General features: G+C 41.7%; 1 protein-coding gene across 4 annotated transcripts in view; it reads right to left on the bottom strand.

Annotated features, from left to right (window-relative positions):
- The window catches only part of TRAK1 (trafficking kinesin protein 1), a 290,199-nt gene that overhangs the window by 17,602 nt on the left and 250,636 nt on the right, over positions 1-21,961 (bottom strand). For 2 of the 4 annotated variants that reach the window (XM_081969801.1, XM_081969802.1), the window contains exons 13-14: positions 7,580-7,896; positions 4,425-4,640 (exon numbers count right to left, since the gene is read on the bottom strand). In XM_081969801.1, the coding sequence (XP_081825927.1) occupies positions 4,425-4,640; positions 7,580-7,896 (533 nt within the window). Of the gene's footprint in view, positions 1-4,313; positions 4,641-7,579; positions 7,897-21,961 lie in introns of all 4 variants that reach the window. The other 2 variants (XM_081969800.1, XM_081969799.1) reach the window with 1 other exon arrangement.

Genomic DNA, 21,961 nt, shown 5'->3' on the forward strand with positions numbered 1-21,961 from the left:
CTCCTCCAGAACGTCCAGTCTCTGTTTGTTTTGTGCTGTTTGATTTTGATATTCTCTGAGCTGTTCATTCATCTCTCTCAGTTGATTTTTCATTTCTTCCTGCCCCTTTAAAATCTTTTGAAGCAACTGATGGGTTACAGATTCCTCCTCAGGTGCTTTGGGTTGTAGAAACGATGTTAAGGATTGTTGCCCAATGGGACTGGATGTCGAAGATGCTGGGGCGGAACCTGGCTTCCCAGGTGGAGGTTTCTTCAGAGCCATCTTAGAAAAAAAAGGACTCAGGAATATCTATGTCCATACAGAGAAATGGCGACTGTAGAAAGGCACAACCAAGAGAGACCACGAGGCAGGCAGTCCAGATAGGAGTAGAAACCTTCTATATAATTCAATTCCAGCCAATTAAGTCAGTTATTCCAAGTCCAAGATACTATGTAGCAAGAGATGTTTCTGGGAGTCACGGAGGCAAAAGCACAATGCCAGTAGTTTTTATAGGAGGAGTCTAATTTCACAGGGCATAAAGACAGCGGAAGTGTGCCATCTTGCTTCGCCAACACCGGGGATCAGAAAGCAACAAGTCAAAAGTTTTCAAAGTTTTTAAAACAGTCAGATTCACTTTTCTTTCACAATTGTATTAGGACATTCATTTTGCCATTGCTTGTAGCGAGTGTGATCTTTTAAAAACTCTCTCTCTCTTCCGAGAGAGGAGATAGCTCCAAGCCGCTTTTCCGAGGGGGGGGGGAAATCCCCCTTCCTCCGATCACACTTCCCAAGGGAGGATTGAAAGTCTCTTGAAAAGCTGACAATCTTTCCTTTAAATATCAAAGGAGAATCAAAGGAGAATTGGGGAAGATTCCCATCTCACTGCACTTCAGCTGCAGCCTTCAAGTTATCGATCATCCAGCTGCCTCGAAACAAAGGTGTGCGGGGGCGCACCCCCCTCTCGCTTCTCGGCTCCTGGGGCAATGCCAGAGACCCCCCTGCAGCCGCCGCCGTTCCAGGGGACCCCCAGTGAGCAGCCCTTAAGGCAGGGCACCCCTTCAAGGCACCCCGTGCCCCCCCAGCCGAGGGGAGCCCACCAAGAGAGCGCAGGGCGGACGAAACACGTCCGTCGCTCTCAACAACCGGAAGTAGAATCCAACATGCCATGATAATTCTATACCATAGTGACATCCACCCTTTTGGGCAGCAAGGACCGGTTCCATGGAGAGAGAGTTTTCCCTAGACCGGAGGGGGTGTGGTTTTGCATACTACCTGCATCCCATAAATGGAGCTTCACTTCTTTGCATGGCATGGTACCGGTTCACAGACCCGGGGTTGGGGTCCCCTGCTATATCACACCACAGGAACTGGGCTCAACCCTGCACTTAGAGGAATACCTAGGTCAGACATGTCAAACACAAGGCCCACGATGTGATTTGATCTAGCCTGTGGAGCCATCCTGGAGACGAGGGGGTTGCCCCTGCTGCCTCAGCCCTATCCTATCTCACTGTGGGCATGTACACAGGAGGCAGTGAGTGCACAGGGGCTGGTGTCCCGGTGAAAGGGAAGCACTTATTATGCGGTCAGCCTCTGGGGCAAGACGGTCACAGGGGATACCTGTGTGCTCGCCACCTCCTGTGCATGTGCCCAGGGGCAGGGACAAGGTGACAGGGGCGGTCCCTTGTTGTCTCCAGGGTGGCCCCATGGACCAGATTTAACCATTGTCCCTTGCTGTCTCCAGATCTGCTTTGCTGGGAGGGGGCATCAGAGAGGGAAAAGCCAATGATGTCTGGAATTGAGAGAACATTTCCTTTGGCGTGCTGTGCACACACACCATTTCAGGCTTGGAGACTTTTATCTGCATCTGAGCTTACAAACTGCCAATCATAGGCTTTAGGATTTGTTTAATAATCATGGTTGTTGCTTAATGATATTGCAAAAAAGCTTGTAAAATCAGATTAGTCATGTGACTGATCTATTTATGATCATGATGTAAGAACATTATGAACAGGTTCTATTATGGTCATAAGTTGAGGCATAACATTATTATTTCATACTGTTTTATTGCTACAAACTGACCTACATCATTCTTTCAAATTATATTGCTTTAAAGTTCTAATTTATTTTAGTGTAATTAGTATAACTTTTATTAGTGCAAATCTCTAAAGAAAACATAAGCATTGCATAGAATGAGGATAATATACAACTGCTAAGTAGAACACAGAAAAATGAAGTGGATATAAGAAAAATAAGGACAGATTCTGACCCTATCAAACACATATATGAATATTGGGGAATGAAGGATTATTAAGGAAAATGGATGTGCCTGGGTAAATTGCAAGCAGACACAAAAAATGAAAAGCATCTCCTCTTGTGATCATAGAACAAGAACAAGGAAGCAAACATGGGAAAGGCAACATGTTTTTGTCAACATTACTCTTTCTGTTTTCAGTATCATAGATAGTTTAATCATGCCAATTTTTTTTCACAATGACATACTTTGTGGATAGCCCCATGGTTGCAAAGCAATTCACAAACTGAAAATGCCATGCATCCATCAACAGTCATAGAAGCAATCCAAAATTTAGTACAACTGCATAGTCATCATGATTGCAGAGATTAAAAATCTTCAATACATGATTAAACATATACAAGAAACCTATCTGTGATTATTTACTCTTATGATGTGACTACATTCTAAAATATTTTTTATCCATGACAGGATATATATAATAACCTGGTGTTTTATTACATCTACAAAATATTTTTAAATTTACAAAGCAACTGAGAAAAATACATGCTTATTGTGGCTATATTTCCTGTAAAACTGGCAGCCAAACAAACATATAATGAAGAAATTATGTGAAAAGAGTTATTGCATATGAAATAGGGAAAGTTTTAAAAAGTGTTAATATAACGAGGTAGCTGAAAATAAAAAAAAACATTCCATTTCTGTTATATACTATTCTGCATTTTTCAATGACTCACTACTACAGTATCAATGTTCCAAAACTTATTTATATCACCTTAAAAACTCATGCTGCTGCTGCTTCAGGGATTAGTGTAAACAATGACATTCAAGGGTTATGGCAATCATGACTCTCTTTGCAAGTGTAACCAGGTTAAAATATTTGAGAAAATCTCAAATAATCAATAATGGAAATAGACTATATGGAGAGAAAAGCTAAATTTAAAAGAAAAAGAGGAGCTCAGTGTTAGATGACAAATAATAGCAGAATAAAGGAATATGAAAATTTTAGATTACACAATTATTCAAAGAATGGATAAAATCACTTATTTCCATGTCTGCATTATCCATTTCATAAGTTTTAATCATTCAGATGTCTGAATGCCCAGACATCTAGTTAAGCTTATTAAGAGTTTCCCCGGCCACCTGGAGAAAGAAAAGCAGTGGCAAAAAGTGTCTTCTATTATACTATTGTTTGCTTGCTTTTCTGGTGTTATGGGAATAAAAATGAATACCCAGTAAGCAGAATCCCCCCCCCTTATTTTCCTAACCAAAAACTAAGGTACATCTTTTACTCAGGTGCGTCTTATACTCCAAAAAATATGGTAAATATAACGATTCCATTGTTTGGCCTTATTTTTTTCCATAGATCATAGCTAGATATTAGTAGGAAAGAACTGACATATAAAGTCTTAGCAGTTTACACCTTTTTGCTCCTCCATGGTCCAAATGACTTGTATGTTGATCCCAGTAGAGTTTTGTATCATTCTGGATTTTTTTTAAATAGTAAGCCTTCTAGCCTCAGTCTCCCCTACAGTTATTAAAATAGTCTTAAAAAACTTACACCATTTAAGCCAGTATGTAATTTTATCCTTAAGAATCAAAGTGGTTGATTTCAAGGACCACTTATTACAGATAACAATGCTGAAATTCTGCCATCCACTCTCAATTACTTTGTCTTTAGATAAACATTAAATAATAATCTTAGAATATAAGCATTACAACACAAATCCCCAAAGAATGACAATATGCAAACTGTACCCTACTCATGCAAACTTGGAACCAAAAGAACTGGCTTCTTTTTTCTGAGAACCCCAATGAATTACATCCTTTTAACAGCCTTCTCTCATCAAATTGAAGAAGAACATAGGGATTATGCACTTCTTTTGGGTTGTACGCCCGCCCCTCCAGTAATAGTTAGAAATCATATTTCAGAAACTGGCTAATGTTAATTCTTGTGTACACTGTTGTGAAGATAAACATGAAGCAACATTATGGATGCTGCTCTGGAGAGATGTAAGAATGGCCCAGTTATCAACATCCTGCAAACATGGCAGTTGTGCTGGACTTAATGAGGTTCCCTCACCAGACCCCTCATCGTCAGTTGCAGGTTCCTCCATCTCCTCTGGGAAAGCCTGAGAGCGATTTGGGTAATTCTTGCTGTCTGAAACAGTCACTTGTGCCTGAGACCTCTCACCTGAGGTCTCTGTGTGCTGAATCGGTGTCGAGGTAGTTAAGCCTTTGTATGTAATTTCACCTGACTCATCTTCTTCAAAATCATTAAGGCAATATACTTCATCCAGATCAAGATCAAGCGTGCGGAAGCCCTTAGTAACAACCCCAGGTCTTGGGTCTAGGATGCCTCCTAGATGAGGCTGAGCAAGCTGTTGCCAATGATGCAGTGTGGCAGAACCTTGGAAAACAATAAAACAAACAGGTCAGTATGGAAATTTGAATTATGGACAGACTGCTTATAATCCTCATTATATGTAGTTATATCTTAATTGCAGATGAAGCGTCACAACTGCTTCGAACCAACTGTTCTGCAAGAAATCATCATATGATAGCTTCTGTTTACAAGTATCAAACATTGTTTTACATCATTTTTGTTACTAGGGACAAAATAGAAGTAGTGTTTTTGAGAAGGCATAATTCTGATTAAGACAAGTCAGTTTGGTGTACTAGTTAAGGTACCAGGCTAGAAACTAGGGGATATTGAGTTCCACAAATTCAGCTGGGTGAATTTGGTCCAATTGCTATAACTCTAGGATGCAGGGAATGGTAATCCACTTCTGAAATCTTGCCAAACAACCTGCAGGGATTTGTCCAGGCAATCATCAGAAGACAAGACTGACTTGAAGGCATAAACTAGCTCCCTCAGACCAAATTCACAATGTATCCTTTATTTGTTTTCTTGTTCAATTGACCATCTCAATCAATGACTCTGATATGTTGACTAAGAAATAAATCCAATTTACCTCAATGTAATAAAAATGATTATTAATTCTACATAGAAAGATATTGACTAATTCTGTCTAAAAACATGGGTTTGGGTTAAACTTTTTAAAAATTGAACTGAGTTAAGAAAAACCCTCAGTGATATTTTTTCCACTTTAATGTAGACAGGAAAGGGGATGAGAAAGGACATTGAAAAGTTCTATCCCCCAACTGCTAGACTAGCTTACTCAATAAGACGGACAGAGGGAGAAGAGCATCATTTCTAGCAATTAAACAATAACATAAAAATGTCAGTTTTACCCTTTTAAAAACTATTCCACCTTTTTTTAAATAAATAACTCAAGGCAGTGAACATAACTAATATTCCTTCCTCCGTCTATTTTCCTCATAAAAACAACCTTCTGAGATGGATGGGGCTGAGAGGGATTGCCCAAAGTCACCCAGGTCATTTCATGCCTAAGGGAGAATTTAAACTCCCAGGATACTGGTTTGACCACAACATCAAGAGTAATCCTGTGCCTTAACTACTAGACCAAGAATAATATGGAATATTCTTATGGATTGGACCTACCTCTCATTCTGATTTTACCAAAACAAAAACAAAAATATTTAGTAGCTTGCTTTTTGCTCACTCCAGACTAAAAGACAACACTGAAGCATTGATCATAGCAGCACAAAAACAGGTACTAAGCACCAGATTCACAGAAGCAGAGGCCTACCATATATGTACCAAGACCCATTATGCAGAGATATAACTTAAAATGTAAACCAGGATAGGCTAGGAGAAGAGATGAGAGGACAGGATACGATACGACAGGACAGGACAAGATGTGTTTCTCTGTTCATATTATTGGACAATCTAGACATACATTTTGTGCGTGTGTTTGTATTATCCCTCTCCTCTCCTTTCTCCTCCTCTCTTTTATTCTTAATATGTAATAAATAACTTAATTTCCATTATAAATAAAATAAAATAACATAATCATCATCTATAAATTAATTGCTATTAATAATCTATAATTGGAAATAGTTTAATAAAATGTTGTAATGATATTATGTGCATTTGAATTATATATTTTTAACAAAATAGGCAAAGACAAAAATAGAGAATAGCTAGATAGCAGATAGAAATACATGTATTGTTGATTTCCAAATTTCATAAACAATTATTTAAATAAATCATTATTTTTTAAAAAATACAAGGATTCTGAAATTACCTCCCGCATAAGAGATATATGGTAAAATCTAAAAGATGATCACTAACACAAAATGCAAGAAGAAAAAGTTTCATATACAAAGAAAAAGCTAAACCAGGAGAAACAGAGAAAATGGAGAATGAAAGTTTATTGAAGAAAACAAAATGGGTGACAGAAACCTAGATAATACTAATAATCAATAGATGAAAGTTGATTACCTATCTCTTCTCTAAAATACTTTAATTTGTTTAATAAGCACTCTGCAAAAGCCAAAATGCCAAAAATGTATATTGGTTCAGTTGTGTTGGGGGAATTTCCCAATTCTGATGCAAATTCCCAAAAAATAAAATAGCTTACAGATAAAAGGAAAAAGTTGATTTGTTAGATTCATATTATAAACTCCAAAAATGTAAACCAAAACCCAAAATTAAACATTTGGGTGACACTTACTGCAACATTTTTTATGCATGGGTCAATTCTTTTGAAAAAGAGAATGTATATTATCATAATCTTACATTTTAATAAATGCTGTGTGCTGCTTTGGAATAATATAAGTAGGTATTACTAGAGTATAGAGTAAGCTGGCTGCAGATTTTATATTCAGATGATGAAAGAAAAGCACCCATTTGAAATGACATCCTAATACCGGTCTGTATGTGGGCTTCATGGAAGCCTATTTCTGGTGAAGTAAGTGGTCTGCCAGATCAAGGCAAAGCGACTTAAGCTTTTAAAATGAATGCTACCTTGAATTTGTTGCAACAAATTAAGGACCACTTTCAGATTGTAACACTACAATGTAGCAAGTATTTAGTTGCACATAAGTGCATGAAAGTCAATAGTCCTATAATGTTGAAATTCAATGCACTGTCACCATATCATTGTTCTTCATGTCAATAAAACTTAGGTTTACATTTCTCACAGTTTGAATGACAGAGGAATATCTAAATTAACACAGGAATTCAAGATGAATCCCTAACAACTATAAATATTCTACTGAATATATTAGAAACATAGCATACATTACTTTTTTAAAAGAGTAATTCCTTTCCTCAGAAGAGTTCAAACGAACAACCAGGACGGCTACCTCTAAAGTAAAATGAGTATGTATTACAAAAATTTCCTCTTTCTTGCTGATGGAGAAGAGACCACAAATAGTCACAAAGGAGAACAGATAAATGCTGAGGAACTTTATTATCACCTTCTAAGGGCTTCACAATCTGAAGCTTTTCTGGGAGGTATGAACGACTGCTGATAGATATTCCTGAATAGCCAGTAAATTCAGAAAACCCGGAGTGTGTTCTAAATGACATAATACTCTCTGTTGGAGTAATGGAACCACTATGGAGCTCCCCCTTCTCTGCTAATTCTTTCAACTTTCTTTCCTGTTCTTCTTCAAAAAACCTCCTTTCTGACAGGTAATTCTCCCTCCGAAGGGACAACCTTCGAAGGGCTTTTTCCAGGTCACAAGAACCTGGTGTTCCTGGTGTTCCTGGTTTCTTGTTCTTCTCTTCATCTCTAAAACAAAGAGCAATTACACATTAATATAGGCGACAATAAGAAAGTAAGAAAATATTTATTTAAAAATTTCAATTCAATCAATAGAATATACACTTTCAAACTGAAAAATAACTAGATAGATTAGTAGGGGTATAGATGCAAACAAGAATGTTCTTTATCTCACTGGTTAATGTATTATACACAAGCTGCACATTTAAAGAAAAAAACTAGTATGTACCATGGAACAGAAATATAGCTGGTTTAATAAATATAGACAGCTTTAATAAATGCAGTATCGAAAAAGCAATATGTGACCCTCCAAGCAGACATATTTTTTAAAAAGTAGCAAATTTTGAGCCACTGCTGCCAGCTACAGCGCTTCTGCCATTTTGTTAGCCAAACAGCTGACTAGCACATACGTCTAGTATTTGTAGTCCCTGAAGATTTTTAAAATGTCAATGTGGCTCTTTCCCCTGATGATTTGTGCAGGTCTCCACTACAACCCAAAATGGTAAATTATTATTTTCTGTAATCTTCAGTGTTACCAATAATGTTTTTCCTTAATTCCCCCTAATAACAGAAATAAGAATTTAGATATACAATAATTAGTGAGAAAGAAATTATCAACCCAATAGCCCCTATTTTAATTAATATCATGGTATTTATTTAGAAAAAGGTAGACACATTTTCTTTAGGAAAAAAAAATCAGTTTGGATACTGCATATGTCAGATTAATTTTAAAATTTAGAATAGAAATGCTCAAGCAGGAGAACCTATACAATCTCAGACATGTGACTGTCCAGTCTCTTCTTAAAAACCTCCAGTGATGGAGCGCCCACGATTTCTGAAGGCTAGCTGATCCACTGCCTAATTGTCCTTACTGTTAGGAAGTTTCTCCTTAATTCCAGCTTCTCTTTTTGATCAGTTTTCAACCATTATTTCTTGTCCTGCCCTCTGGTGCTTTGAAGAACAATTTGACCCTCTCTTCTTTGTGGCAGCTCCTTAAATGCCAGAATACTGCTATCATGTCACCCCTAATTCTTCTTTTCTTTAGATTAGCAGCTAGCCAAACCCAAAATTTGTAGACATTCTTCATATGATTTAATCTCCAGGATTTTGATCATCTTAGTTGCTCTTCTTTGAACTTTTTTCAAAATGTCAACATCTTTTTTGTAGTATGGTGACCAAAATTGATTGCAGTATTCCAGGTATGAACTTACTTAGGTTTGTAAAGCGGCACAAATATTTCACATGATCTTGATTCTATGCCTCTATTTATATAACACAGGATTGTGGTAGCTTTTTGGGCCTTTTTTGCCTCATCTGAATTTATACCTTTGATTTTTCATGCCTAAATGTAAAGCTTTGCTTTCCCCCACATTAAAATTTATTTTGCTGGATAGGGCACATTGTTCAAGTTTGTCAAGATCTTTTTGGATCCTGAGTTTGTCTCCTGGAGTGTTGGCTATTCTTGCCAGTTTAGTATCATCTGCAAATTTGATGAGTTCCCCTTCTATTCCCTCATCTAAGTCATTTATAAAGATATTGAAGAGTACTGGGCCTAAGATGGAGCCTTGTGGTAACCCACTGCTTCCTTCTTTCCATGTGGATGTAGTACCATTAAGGACTACTACTTGAATATAATTTGTCAGCCAGCTCCAAATACATCTGGTGGTGATGTTGTCTATTCCACATATTTTTATTAATATAAATAGAAAGAGTAATATGTTCAAAATCAATATAGACAGTGTGTTGTCTGGTTACAATTCTTTTGAATAATATTCATCATAGTAATAATAATAGTGTTCTCTAATAGTAATCTCATAATAAGAATGTTTTTCCCTCATAATGTTAATACATATTAATTATTAATACTAATCAGAATTAATCAAAATTAATAAGTTATAGTAATCAACCGTAATAATAAAATTAACCTTTCTCTTGTAGTTCTAGAAGTTTTAATTCTTGTTTCTCTTATTTAATCATTGATAAAACAGATCCCATACCTCAAAATATTCAGTGTCTTCCTTTTCTTTTATTTCAAATGTTAGCTTATTCATTTCTGCACATTCTAAAATTTTTGTTATTATCTTTTCTGTGGGGATCTCCTTGCTCTTCCAATGTTGTACGAACATAATTTTGGCTGTTGTTAACACATGTATTACTAAATATGCATTCCTTTTACTGAATTTGTCTGGTATGATGCCCAACAGAAATATTTCCGGTTTTAAATCTATATGTTCCTTTATCATTTTTTCTAGCCAGGTGTGCATTTTAGTCCAGTATTTTTTGCTTTTGGACATGTCCACCACATGTGGAAATATGAGGGATTGGTCACCAGCTGCAGCAGACTGGAGGTTTCCCCCTGCCTGCATTTAGTGGCAGCGCAAATGGGGCAGCTTGCTACATAACTTTCTATGTCCTTTTTTAATGAGGCCACCAGAATTGTCATTTCACTAAATGTAATGTTTTTACAAATCCAAAGTGACCAGCTAATTTGGAGTTGTGACAAGCTTGCATAGTTCTCAGCTTTCCCTAGCTGGGACATACAGCTTATTTCCCACCCAAACTAACCCACTTTTATTATGCAAGGATGTTTATTGGCACTAAACCCCTCATCCATTTATAAGGCTTTTTTGAAATCTGTGATGGTGGCATTGTCTAAGGTGGAGGGGTCCTTCTTCACCTGAGAGTGTGTGATGACCTTAGCTGCTAATTGGGAGGCTTGGAGTATAGACGTAATTACTTCCGCCTTGACACTGTTATATTGGGGTAGTCTAGACAAGGCATCTGCCAAAAGGTTTTTGCCTCTGGGTAAATACCTCAAAGTGAAATTAAAGCGTTGAAAGTACTGTGCCCACCGGACTTGTTTTGGAGACATTTTCCGTGAGGTTTTGAGTGCTTCCAGGTTCTTGTGGTCAGTCCATACTTGAAAAGGTATTTTACTTCCTTCCAAGTTAGGAGTGCCCACCTGACTGCAAAAGCCTCCCTTTCCCATATTGCCCATTTCTGTTCAGTTTCAGTTAACTTCCTAGAGGTGTATGCACACAGTTGTAATTTGCCTTTTTCATTCTTTTGGAGTAAAACAGCACCGACTGCTACATCACAGGCATCGGCCTGGATTACAAACGGTTTTTCTGGGTCTGGGCGTTTTAATACAGGTTTAGCTGAAAAGAGTTTTTTCAGTTTTTCAAATGCCGCTTGGCAGTCCATAGTCCAATTCAGTGGTTGGCTAGGTTTTGGTTTACCTACCCTCTTGGTTTTTAACAGATTTATAATCAGCAATGCTATTTGGGCAAAAGAGGGGATAAACTGCTTATAAAAATTAGCGAACCTCCGGAAGCTGTGCAATTGTTCGTGAGTATGGAGGGTTTCCCACTCAAGGATTGCTCTGACTTTTTTAAAAAAGAATTTTATTGGTTTTTAAACATTTATAGGGAAAGGTAAAAAAGGTACATAGAAAATTTTGGCAGCTCCCGTGCTAGTGGTAGAAATCCCCCCAAATCTCACAATTTTTACAATGTTAAAAATAACATAAAAGATAAGCATGAACAGAATCTTGTTTTACATTATATCAACCATATGTTCAATTATCTCTTTCTTTGTCACTTTGTAGTATATCAAAATTACCATAGTATTTCAAATACATTTATTTTTGTGATCTGAGCCTTTTCGATATTGCTCCCTCCTCCCTGTTCCCAGATGGAGCCACAGCCCCCCCTCCTTCATATCTTGCACATTACTACCTTTTTCACCACCTCCCCTATTTTCGTCCTTTAGGAAAGAACTATGTTTTTAAATGAAGGCTTCTGCCTCCTCCAATGTATTAATTCCAATTCTATTTCCCTCCCAAAAAATCAACATTCCCTCTGGCAATAACCATCTAAACCAAACTTATGTATAATTTCTTTGATAAGGAGGAATACTTCCTCCTTTTTTCCCTTATTTTTTTTGGGGGGGGGGGAATTTGCTTAAGAATGGTAATTTCTTTATCTTTATATTTTAATGGTCCCTCCCTTTGGGCCCCTAGCACCTCATCCCTCGTGGTTCTCCTAAGAAACTTAACATGTACCTCCCTTGGAACATTGTGTGTTCTAGCATATGCTGAATTAATCCTGTAAACCATATCCATATCCCACCACAACTGTTCTTTATTTCTCTTAATATATTCTGCTAAAATTGTACTCATAATATCCTTAAGATCTTCATTTTCTGTCTCTGGTAGGTTCTGGAATCTGAGAAAAAAGGACATTCTTTCAAGTTCTATTTTTGCCATAAAATTTTCCAGTTCTAAATTTCCCTTCTGGACTGCCTTAACCTCCTCCCCCAATTCAGCTGCCCCCTCCTCCAACACCCCAATTCTTTGTTTGTTTTCTGTTATATGATGTTGTACACTTCTGAGTTCATCTTTGAGATCAGTCACCTCTTTTTTCAACTCATTTTGACCCCTCATAATTTCCTGAAACATTTGGTTAACAGATAGTTCTTTTGAGCTCTCTCCAGTCCCTTCTTGTTGTAACAATGAAGTAATCTTCGTCTGCTGCATGCTTGGACTGGAAGTGGCAGAAGCAGGAGCCGAGAATGACTTGCTCGTTGGTGGTTTTTTGGGCCCCATTTATCTGCATTCAGGGATGATAAGTCTTTTTGAAAGAAAATGGCGTCAGAGGAGCGCGCAGCAGGCGGCAGGCAAATCCAAAAGTGAAAAGTTAGTTCTCCTTTGCAGTTCCAAGGCAAGGAGGTACACCAGAAAGAGGAAAAGTCAAATAGTCAAAATTAATCAGGAAGCCCACGTAACAGGAGAGGTCCAGAGCACCTTCAGAGGGGGTATTAAGACAGTTACCAGAGTTTTTTTTTCCAAAGGTAATTTCAAAAGGCAGGCTTCATTTATAAGTACACATCTTGGCTCCTCCTTTCGCAGGGAGAAGAACAAGGAGTTCCATAAAGTTTTTTCCTTTTAAGAAAACAGCTCAGCAATCACCTCTTGCAGCTGTGATATCAATCTTTCTCACATAGTTAGTACAAGTGGCAGGTCAGCCTTTATTCTCTCTCCATTCCGATATAGAGAGAGATAGTTCAAATGCCGCTTTGTCCGAGGGGGGGGGAAGAAACACCCCCCTCTAATCTTCCAGTTAAAAATGGATTGAACAAAAACTTACAATAGTCTGCTGCTTATCTGTTAATGATGATTAAGGAAGTTAGGGCGGATCTCTCCCCACTGGCACTTCAGCTGCTCTTCTTTCGCTTAACTCTTTCCTCCCGGAGCCCATTCAGCGAAAGGGCAGACAGCCAGCAGCTGTTTCATGCCCCCCCTCCGCTCCCCGGCTCCTGGGGCGAGTCTGGAAACACCCCTGCTGGCTGCCGCCGAGTCTGGGGGATTCCAGCAAGCCGCCCTGCGGCAGGAGACCCCTCCAGGGCCCCCCATGCTTCTGAAAGGTGCCCACCGGGGAGACGAGCAGCGGACAACACGTCTGTCACCTACAGGAACCGGAAGTGATCTCCAAGGATTGCTCTGATCATTGTGGGGTCCATTGGCATCCCCTGCTGAGAGATTCTGTACCCTAGGATATCAAAACTCCTTTAAAGAAGGGCTAATGCAGCGCCTCATTAATTAGCTGCATGAAAACAGTGAGAGCCCCTTGGAGCCCAAATGCAAAACCTTGAACTTAAAATATTCTTGTGGATAATAAACACATTTTTCCATTTGTCCCCTTCTCAGATCCTGATCCAGTAATAAGCCTCCTGCAAGTCTAGTTTAGAAAAAATTCTCCCCTTCACCAGATGTCCTTCATTAAGAATAGAGGATAAAGAATTTCATTGCAAATAGCATTTAAATTTGTATAATCAACACATAAACATAACAAGCTGTCCTTCTCCCAGAGTACAACAGGGGTAGCCACCTTGGGTCTCACTGGTTCAATGAACCCACGCTTGAGGTTTTTGTCTATGAATTGCCACAATTCATCTAGTTCCCAAGGAGTCATAGTGTAAGGTATGGCTTAGGTTGTTTGACCCCCAGTAAAATCTCATTGGCACAATCCGTAGACCTACTGGGGAGGCTGCTTGTTGAAAACATCCATCAGATCCCGCTATTCCCTGGGAATGCCTGGTAGGGGTCTTTTGCCACAGCCACAACTACCTCCTCACTCTGCAGTATTTCAGTCTGGTGGAGTTCCTCGTTCTGAATTAATTCATTACAGAATTGGAGGGTCCCTTCTTTCCAGTCCACCAAGAGAGTTCCACTTCTTTAACCAGGTTAGCCCCAGAACTAGGGTCCAGTCTGTTTGTTTGTTTGTTTGTTTGTTTATTTGGATTTATATGCCGCCCTTCTCCAAAAAGACTCAGGGCGGCGTACAACATTAAAAAAACACCCCCCAAAAAGTTTTTAAAAAATTAAATACATATCCAAAAAAACAAACGGAATTTAAAAGACAATACATTTAAAATAAGTTAAAATTAACTGGCCAGGCCGGCTTGCTGGAAAAGCCAACTTTTTAGGGTGCATTGGAAGGACCGGAGGTCAGGGATTATGCAAAGCTCCAGGGGCAGCTCATTCCAGAGGGAAGGCGCTCCCACAGAGAAGGCTCTCCTCCTGGGGGTCACCAGCTGACATTGCCTGGCCGACGGCACCCTGAAGAGGCCAACTCGGTGGGATCGTACTGGACAGTGGGAGGCTACTGGTGGCAGTAGGTGGTCTCGCAGGTACCCTGGGCCTAAGCTATGGAGCGCTTTAAAGGTCATAATTAATACCTTGAATCGCGCCCGGAAAACAACCGGCAACCAGTGCAGGCCGCCTAAAAGGGGTGTAACATGGGAGCACCTAGGTACCCCCATGACAAGCCATGCGGCCGCATTCTGGACCAGCTGAAGCCTCCGGGTGCTCTTCAAGGGCAGCCCCATGTAGAGAGCATTGCAGTAGTCCAGGCGAGAAAGGACGAGGGCATGAATGACTGTGCACAGAGCATCCCGATCCAGGAAGGGGCGCAACTGACATACCAGGCGAACCTGGTAAAAGCCCCCCCTGGTCACGGCCATCAGGTGTTCTCCTAAACTAAGCCGCGTATCAAGGAGGACTCCCAGATTGCGAGCCTTCTCTGAGGGGGCTAAAAGTTCTCCCCCTATCGTCAAAAATGGGACAAGATGTACAAATCAGGATGACGGAAACCACAGCCACTCAGTCTTGGAGGGATTGAGCTTGAGCCTGTTCCTCCACATCCAGATCCGCACAGCCTCCAGGCATCGGGACATCACGTCGAGGGCATCGTTTGGGTGGTTTGGGGTAGAGATGAAAAGTTGGGTATCATCAGCATATTGATGATACCATACCCCAAAACCATGGATGATCTCACCCAACGGTTTCATGTATATGTTGAACAGGAGGGGTGAGAGAACTGACCCCTGGAGCACCCCACAAGTGACGCGCCTGGGGGTCGATCTCTGCCCTCCAGTCAACACAAACTGAGACCGATCTGACAGGTAGGAGGAGAACCACCGTAAAACGGTGCCCCCCACTCCCACCCCCCCCGAGTCGTCGCAGTAGGATACCATGGTCGATGGTATCGAAAGCCGCCGAGAGGTCTAATAGGACCAGGCCAGAGGAGCAGCCCCTGTCCGGGCCCGCCAGAGATCATCGACCAACACGACCAATGCCGTCTCGGTGCTGTACCCGGGCCTAAAACCCGACTGGAACGGATCCAGATAGACAGCTTCATCCAGGTACTGGGGAAGCTGACATGCTACCACACTCTCGACAACTTTCGCTACAAAGCGAAGGTTGGAGACCGGACGATAGTTGGCTAAAGAAGCTGGGTCCAGGGAAGGCTTCTTAAGGAGGGGCCTCACCACCGCCTCCTTCAAGGCAGTGGGAAAGAACCCCTCTCTCAATGAAGCGTTGGTAACCGCCTGGAGCCAGCCTCGTGTCACCTCCCGGCAAGCCGAAACTAACCAAGAGGGACACGGGTCCAGCACACAAGTAGCAGCACTAAGTCTCCCCATAATCCTGTCCATGCCTTCGGGGGTCACAGGGTCAAACCCATCCCAGATAGTCTCCTCAAGATTCATCCCCGTCGGCTCACCCGAATCTACCCAGTCAGAGTCCAAGCCTGGCCGGATCTGAGCGATTTTATCCTGCAGATACTGAACAAATTCTTCAGCCCTACCCTGCAAGGAGTCTTCTCCAGTTCCTTGGTTAAGTAAGGAGCGGGTCACCCTAAACAGGGCGGCTGAGCGGTTATCTGCGGATGTGATAAGAACAGAAAAATTGCCGTTTTGCTGCTTCTATCGCCACTAAGTAGGATTTAATATGAATTCTTACTAGTGTTCGATCAGATTCGGACCGGCTGGCCCTCCAGCCACTCTCTAGGCGTCTTTTCCGGCGTTTCATCTCTCGGAGCTCCTCGGTAAACCAGGGAGCCATCCGGGATCGACACCGGGTCAGAGGCCGCAAAGGCACAACATGTTCCAAGGCCCCAGCGGCAGCTCTATCCCAGGCTTCCACTAGGGCTTCGGTCGAGTTGTAAGCAACGGAAAAGTCCCAATCTCCATCAAGAAACTTTCGGGGTCCATCAGGTGCCTGGGGCGGAACTATCTAGTCGGTTCCGCCTCCCTGCGGTGAGGGGTAGCGGTATGGAAGTCAAGCCTGATGAGGAAATGATCGGACCATGACAAGGGTTGAATAGAAATATCCCCTAAATCTAGATCATTCATCCACTGCCCAGAGACAAAAATCAGGTCAAGCATGTGTCTCCCATTATGGGTGGGGTCTTGAATTAACTGAGTTAGGTCCATAGCTGTCATGGAAGCCATGAACACCCAAGCTGACTCGGATGTCTCGCCAATGGAAGGCAGATTGAAATCCCCCAGGACCATGAGCCTGGGGAAATCAACCACCAATCCAGCTAATACATCCAGCAGCTCCGCAGGGGCGATGAAACGTAGCAGGGAGACAGGTACGTAACAAAAAGGCCCACCTGAGCTCCAAGGCCCCACTTCACAAAGAGGGACTCACACCCGCCTATCTGAGACACAGTGACCTCCTGAGGTCTGAGACTTTCCCTAATAACCACCGCCACCCCCCCGCCCCTGGGCTCTTGGCTGGTGAAACACCCGGAAGCCTGGTGGGCATAGTTGGCTAAGGGGCACCCCCCCTCATGGCCCAACCAGGTCTCCGTAATGCATGCCAGGTCCGCTCTACCCACTTGTGTGAGGTCGTAAATGAGGGGAGCCTTATGTACCAGAGACCTGGCGTTAAGCGACACCAGCCGGAGACCAGGGTCCTGTAATCCCGAGCACCCGGGGGTGCGAGAAGGGCGATGAGGGTCGGAACGTGCCATCGCTCTTAAACAGCAAACCCGTGTCCTCCAAACATCATTTGGCCCTCGGCCCCCACCATATCTGCCTCTCCCACAAACAGTAGAGATGTGAACCCCCAATGGAAAGGCTTAGCATCTCTCCCGGAATCCCAACCCTTCCCAGCCCTCCCAACCCGCGCCCATTAGTTAGCTCTGGCCTGTGCCCTGGCAGACTCCCCCCCAAGCCTGTCTGAGCCATCTGAATCAACCCCCCCCCCTTAAAATTTGGTTTAAAAGCCCCTGTAAAAAACCCTTAAGAAGTCTCTTCTTCGCATGCCACCTCTCAGGATCCCAAGATCCGTCATTAAGGAAGCGTCTTGATAGGTCAGAAGGTCATACCTGGGAAAGGGGGAGTTCCCGGAGGGAATAAAGTTCTGTCGCAGTATAGCATAGAGGAGAGTGTGGCATCAACCAAACGGGATGACATCATGGGGACAATGGTTTTAGAATGATTTACCATTGTTAGTTCTGAGTGGATCAATGGTAAATGTGGCCAGGTTACCCCCTAGAACGAGATTGGGGCTTTTAGAGAGGCGACTTCCGGCAGCCGAAGGAGACGGATGTCTGTGTCTGCCTTCTCGCTGCTCCGGTGGGCTCCCCTGAAGTCTGGGGGGAGCACAGGGTCCCTGGGAAGGGTGCCTTGCCATAGGGGCGGCTTGCTGGGACCCCCTGGAACGGCGGCGGCCGCAGGGGGGTGTCTCCAGCTTTGCCCCAGGAGCTGGGGAGCGTAGGGAGCACGCGGAATGCCACTGCACGCTTCTCTGGACGCAGCCTGAAGGAAATGATCAATTGGAACGAAGCAGCTGAAGAGCGGTGAGCCGAGGGGTCTCCCCAGGTCTTTTACTATTTTTATATTCCTGACGGTTCTGCAGTTTTCCTGCCTTGCTTGTTTCAACTTCTGGAGGAGAAACGGCGCTTGAGAAATCTCTCCCCTTCATGGGGGAGAGAGAAAGTTTGAAAACCACTTTCACTTCCCTTAAATAATGGGGGGGGGGATCTTTTTTTTTGGCTACAATTGTGAGAGAAAGGATGGTTGAACTGATTCTTTTTTAAACTACTTATGGAAACTTAGACTTTGTTGTTTCCTGATCACCTTTACCGGCTGAGCCAAGATGGCCAACTTCCTCTTTCTTCTTTGTCTTTATGAATGAGACTCCTCCCTTGGAAAACTTTATGGCTTTCAACTAACTTCCACCCCAGAGACCTCCAGGAGCCTCTTCAAACATGTTATTCCCCTGGATTTGGAATATTTTGACCCACCTATCTGCTTTAACTTTTCTGCTAGAGGATTTGTTCTCCTTTGGATCTGCTTGTTTGGTGATCCCTGCCGGCTGTGCTCTCTCACAGACGCCATCTCTTTGTACAGAATAACAACTATCTCTGAGCCTCATGATGAGCCCAAAGAAATTGCCACCTGGTAAGGCCTCGTCGGCCCCAACATCTTCCACGTCCAGCCCTGCACATCAGTCACAAATGGGATCTTTTCTACAACCTAAAGCCTCTGAAGAGAGTGCAAAAGACCTGTCTACTCAGCAGATGCTTCAAAACATCTTAAAGGGACAGGACGAAATTAAAAAACAATTGCAGGACTTAAATGAACAGCTCAGAGAGACGAACCAGCAAACCACATGGAATGAACAGAGGATTGGTGTGCTGGAGGAGGGGGCCGTTGGGATTAGAGACGAGATGAAGACAATCCAGAGGGGGAATGTAGAATTTGAGAATCAGATGTTAAAAATGGAATTTGAAAGGATGTCTTTTTTTCTTAGGTTCCAAAATTTGCCAGAAGTTGAGAATGAAGATCTCAAGGAGATTATGACCACAATACTAGCAGAATATATTAATAGAGATAAACAACAGCTCTGGTGGGACATTGATTTGATTTATAGGGTTAATTCAGCCTATGAAAGAACACACAACGTTCCAAGGGAAGTTCATATCAAATTTCTTAGAAAACTACAAGAGATGAGGTTCTAGGAGCTCAAAGGGGAGGACCACTAAAATATAAAGATAAAGAAATAACCATTCTTAAACAGATCCCAAAGAAAGTAAGAGATAATAGAAGGAAATATTCCTTCTTAGCAAAAAAAATATATAATAATGGGGTCTGGTTTAGATGGCTATTTCCAGAAGGCATGCTGATTTTTTGGGAGGGCAGCAGAATTAGAATTCACACACCAGTGGAAGCAGAGGCTTTCGCTAAAAAACACAGTGCTCTTTTAGGTGAAATGGGGGATGTTACACAAGAAACAAAGGAGGGAGGGGCTGAGGCTTAGCTGGTGGATGGGAGAGAGAATGCAACAGCTAGAAGACTCAGATCACAAAAGTGACTTGGAACACTATTGCAATTGTTGCTACAATGTACTTTCATGGAAGTGATACAAAACAAATGATTGAAATATACTGACGATTTTGTGCTAAATTTAAAACTGCTAATACTTAGGTAAATGTTGATATTTTTCTGTTATTGTTTGTAAAAGTTGCAAGACCTGGGGGGGGCTTCTCCCCCCCCCCCGCATGATGTAGCTGTCAAAATGTTTTACAACCCTATAACCCTTTTTCCTTGAATTTTTTTTTAAAAACCAATAAAATTCAATAACGAGATTGGGGCTTTTAGTGATCTTAGTTGAATGCCCAATCCCTGACCAGAGTCAGGCTTATTAGGTTTCTCATGCACCCCAAATCTAGCAATACCTTATGTCTCACTTTTCTCCATTACTGGAATTAACAGTTCTATAGGGGTTGTAAACAACTCCACCTCACCAGAGGATCTTCATAGTCGCTCTCCGACTGACTAGGTTCCTCCACTGGAGAGGTCAGAGTTCCTCACACCATCATTGATTCTGGCAAAACTCAACGACCACATGGGTCTCCTGGGTGATATCTTTGGAATGTGGTAGTGGCTTTGAGGGTTTCCCTTCAGGCTGCTTCTCTCCCTTTCGGGTGAATATTCTCACATGGCACTCGTTTGCGCAGCACCCTGACTTTGGTGCCTTCTGTAGGGAGATTCCTCCCGCACACCTGCATGTAGGTCAATACCTGTGCAAGGAAAAATCCCAATTGCTGGGGATTTCCATCAAATTTGACACCAAGAAATTTAATGCCTTCTGTTTTAAGAGTGGAAGCCTCTTCTCAAGTCGCAAACCTTGCTTTGTGTTGAGATGTCTCCTGGGCAGATCTTCCATGGTGGAAATGGGTTCATCAGTAGCCCCTGTGGTTTCAGCCAATACCCCCAGAGTTGAGGATCCCTTTCGTTCATCAGTAGCACCCTTTTGTACTCCTTACTGGCCTGCAGTGCAAGCCTGGGCATCCTGGATCCATATGCCATAGATGGCCTCCCTCGTGAGATTCATGGCTTCCCTCAGGAGTTGATTAGGCCAGTTTGTGGCTCCTTTCTAGTTCATCATTGTCGTAAAGGTCTCCATCTCCTGCTTCCAATCAGGTCTTTGGCTCCCACAGGTGAGGGTGGTTTTGCTACCCCAGTCTTCCATCTTCCCAACATCAATGGACCACCTCGGCTTGGCAGCAGTGTTTGAGGCAATGTTCTCCTTGACACAGGCACTGAGGGCCTCAATTGAGCTTTTGGGGTGGGTGGGCTTCTCCTCCAATCTTCAGCCTCTTTGTAGTCACTGCCCTTGGCAGGCATGGTGTGCACGGTTCCCATGGTAGGGCTGTTACCTCTCCAGGTTGACCAATTTGCAGTTCTTGCCTAATGTAAGATCTTGCCTCTCCAATCTTCCCAAGAAAGCAGGACTCTTGAAATGGCAGTTGTTCCAAAAGGAGCTTTTATTGAAAGATTTGTGATAACAAGACATCTAGGCAAGAACTGAAGATTCTTATTTAAAATCAGCTATTTAAACAATGCTAACCAAACCCTTCTCACTCTACATCATTGTAGGGAAACAGAAACTTCATATAAAATTAGCACAGTAATGCAGAAAACAGAAACAGATCACTCCATTCCTCCCTCCTTCCTCCCACCAAATTCCAAGATCCTTGTAGAAACATCTAGGACCTGCCAGGTACAGTGGTTCTGAGATAACATCTGCCAGCTCCTTCTGAACTCTGGGATGTAATCTGTCAGGTCCTGATGATTTATATTCATTAAGGTCAAATAGGTGTTCCCTGACCATTTTCTTGCTTAGTTTAATTTTTATTTTTAGGTTGTCTTTTACAGTAGTTTTTTTGATATGTTGAACTATAATTTCTTTTTGCATGAAGACTGATGCAAAGAATGAGTTAAGCAGCTCTGCTTTCTCCCTACTGCCTGTTAGTTTCTTGATTAATTAACCAAGCAGTACTTCAAATATGATTCTTTGTTTAATTGATAATGAAATCACTATGGAAGTTATAGTTTAATGGCTCAGGAAAATTCCAAATCCACAAACTGATTCAAACAATCTTCATGCTAGGAAAATGCAGTGTGATTATTAATTAAAAATTAATTACTTGAATAAAATAAAATTTTAATTATTCAAAGTTAATTTCATATCAGCAAATAGAATTATTTGCTTGGAATACATTACTCTGATGATCTGTAAGACAAATATAGTTAAGGAAGAAAAAAGGTCTACATTTTTAAAGTATCTGATAATTTAAAATAAACATAATTAATCTTAAATTACAACAATATAAAAAAAGATAAGAACAGCTTGAATTAAAATTAGATTTCTTCTAAATATAGAAATAATGTTGTCTAGTGAAGTCATCTAACCAATGAATGCCATATAATAGCA

This window comes from Natrix helvetica, assembly GCF_964273705.1.
Source record: "Natrix helvetica genome assembly, chromosome: Z".
NCBI classification, from domain to species: Eukaryota; Metazoa; Chordata; class Lepidosauria; order Squamata; family Natricidae; genus Natrix; species Natrix helvetica.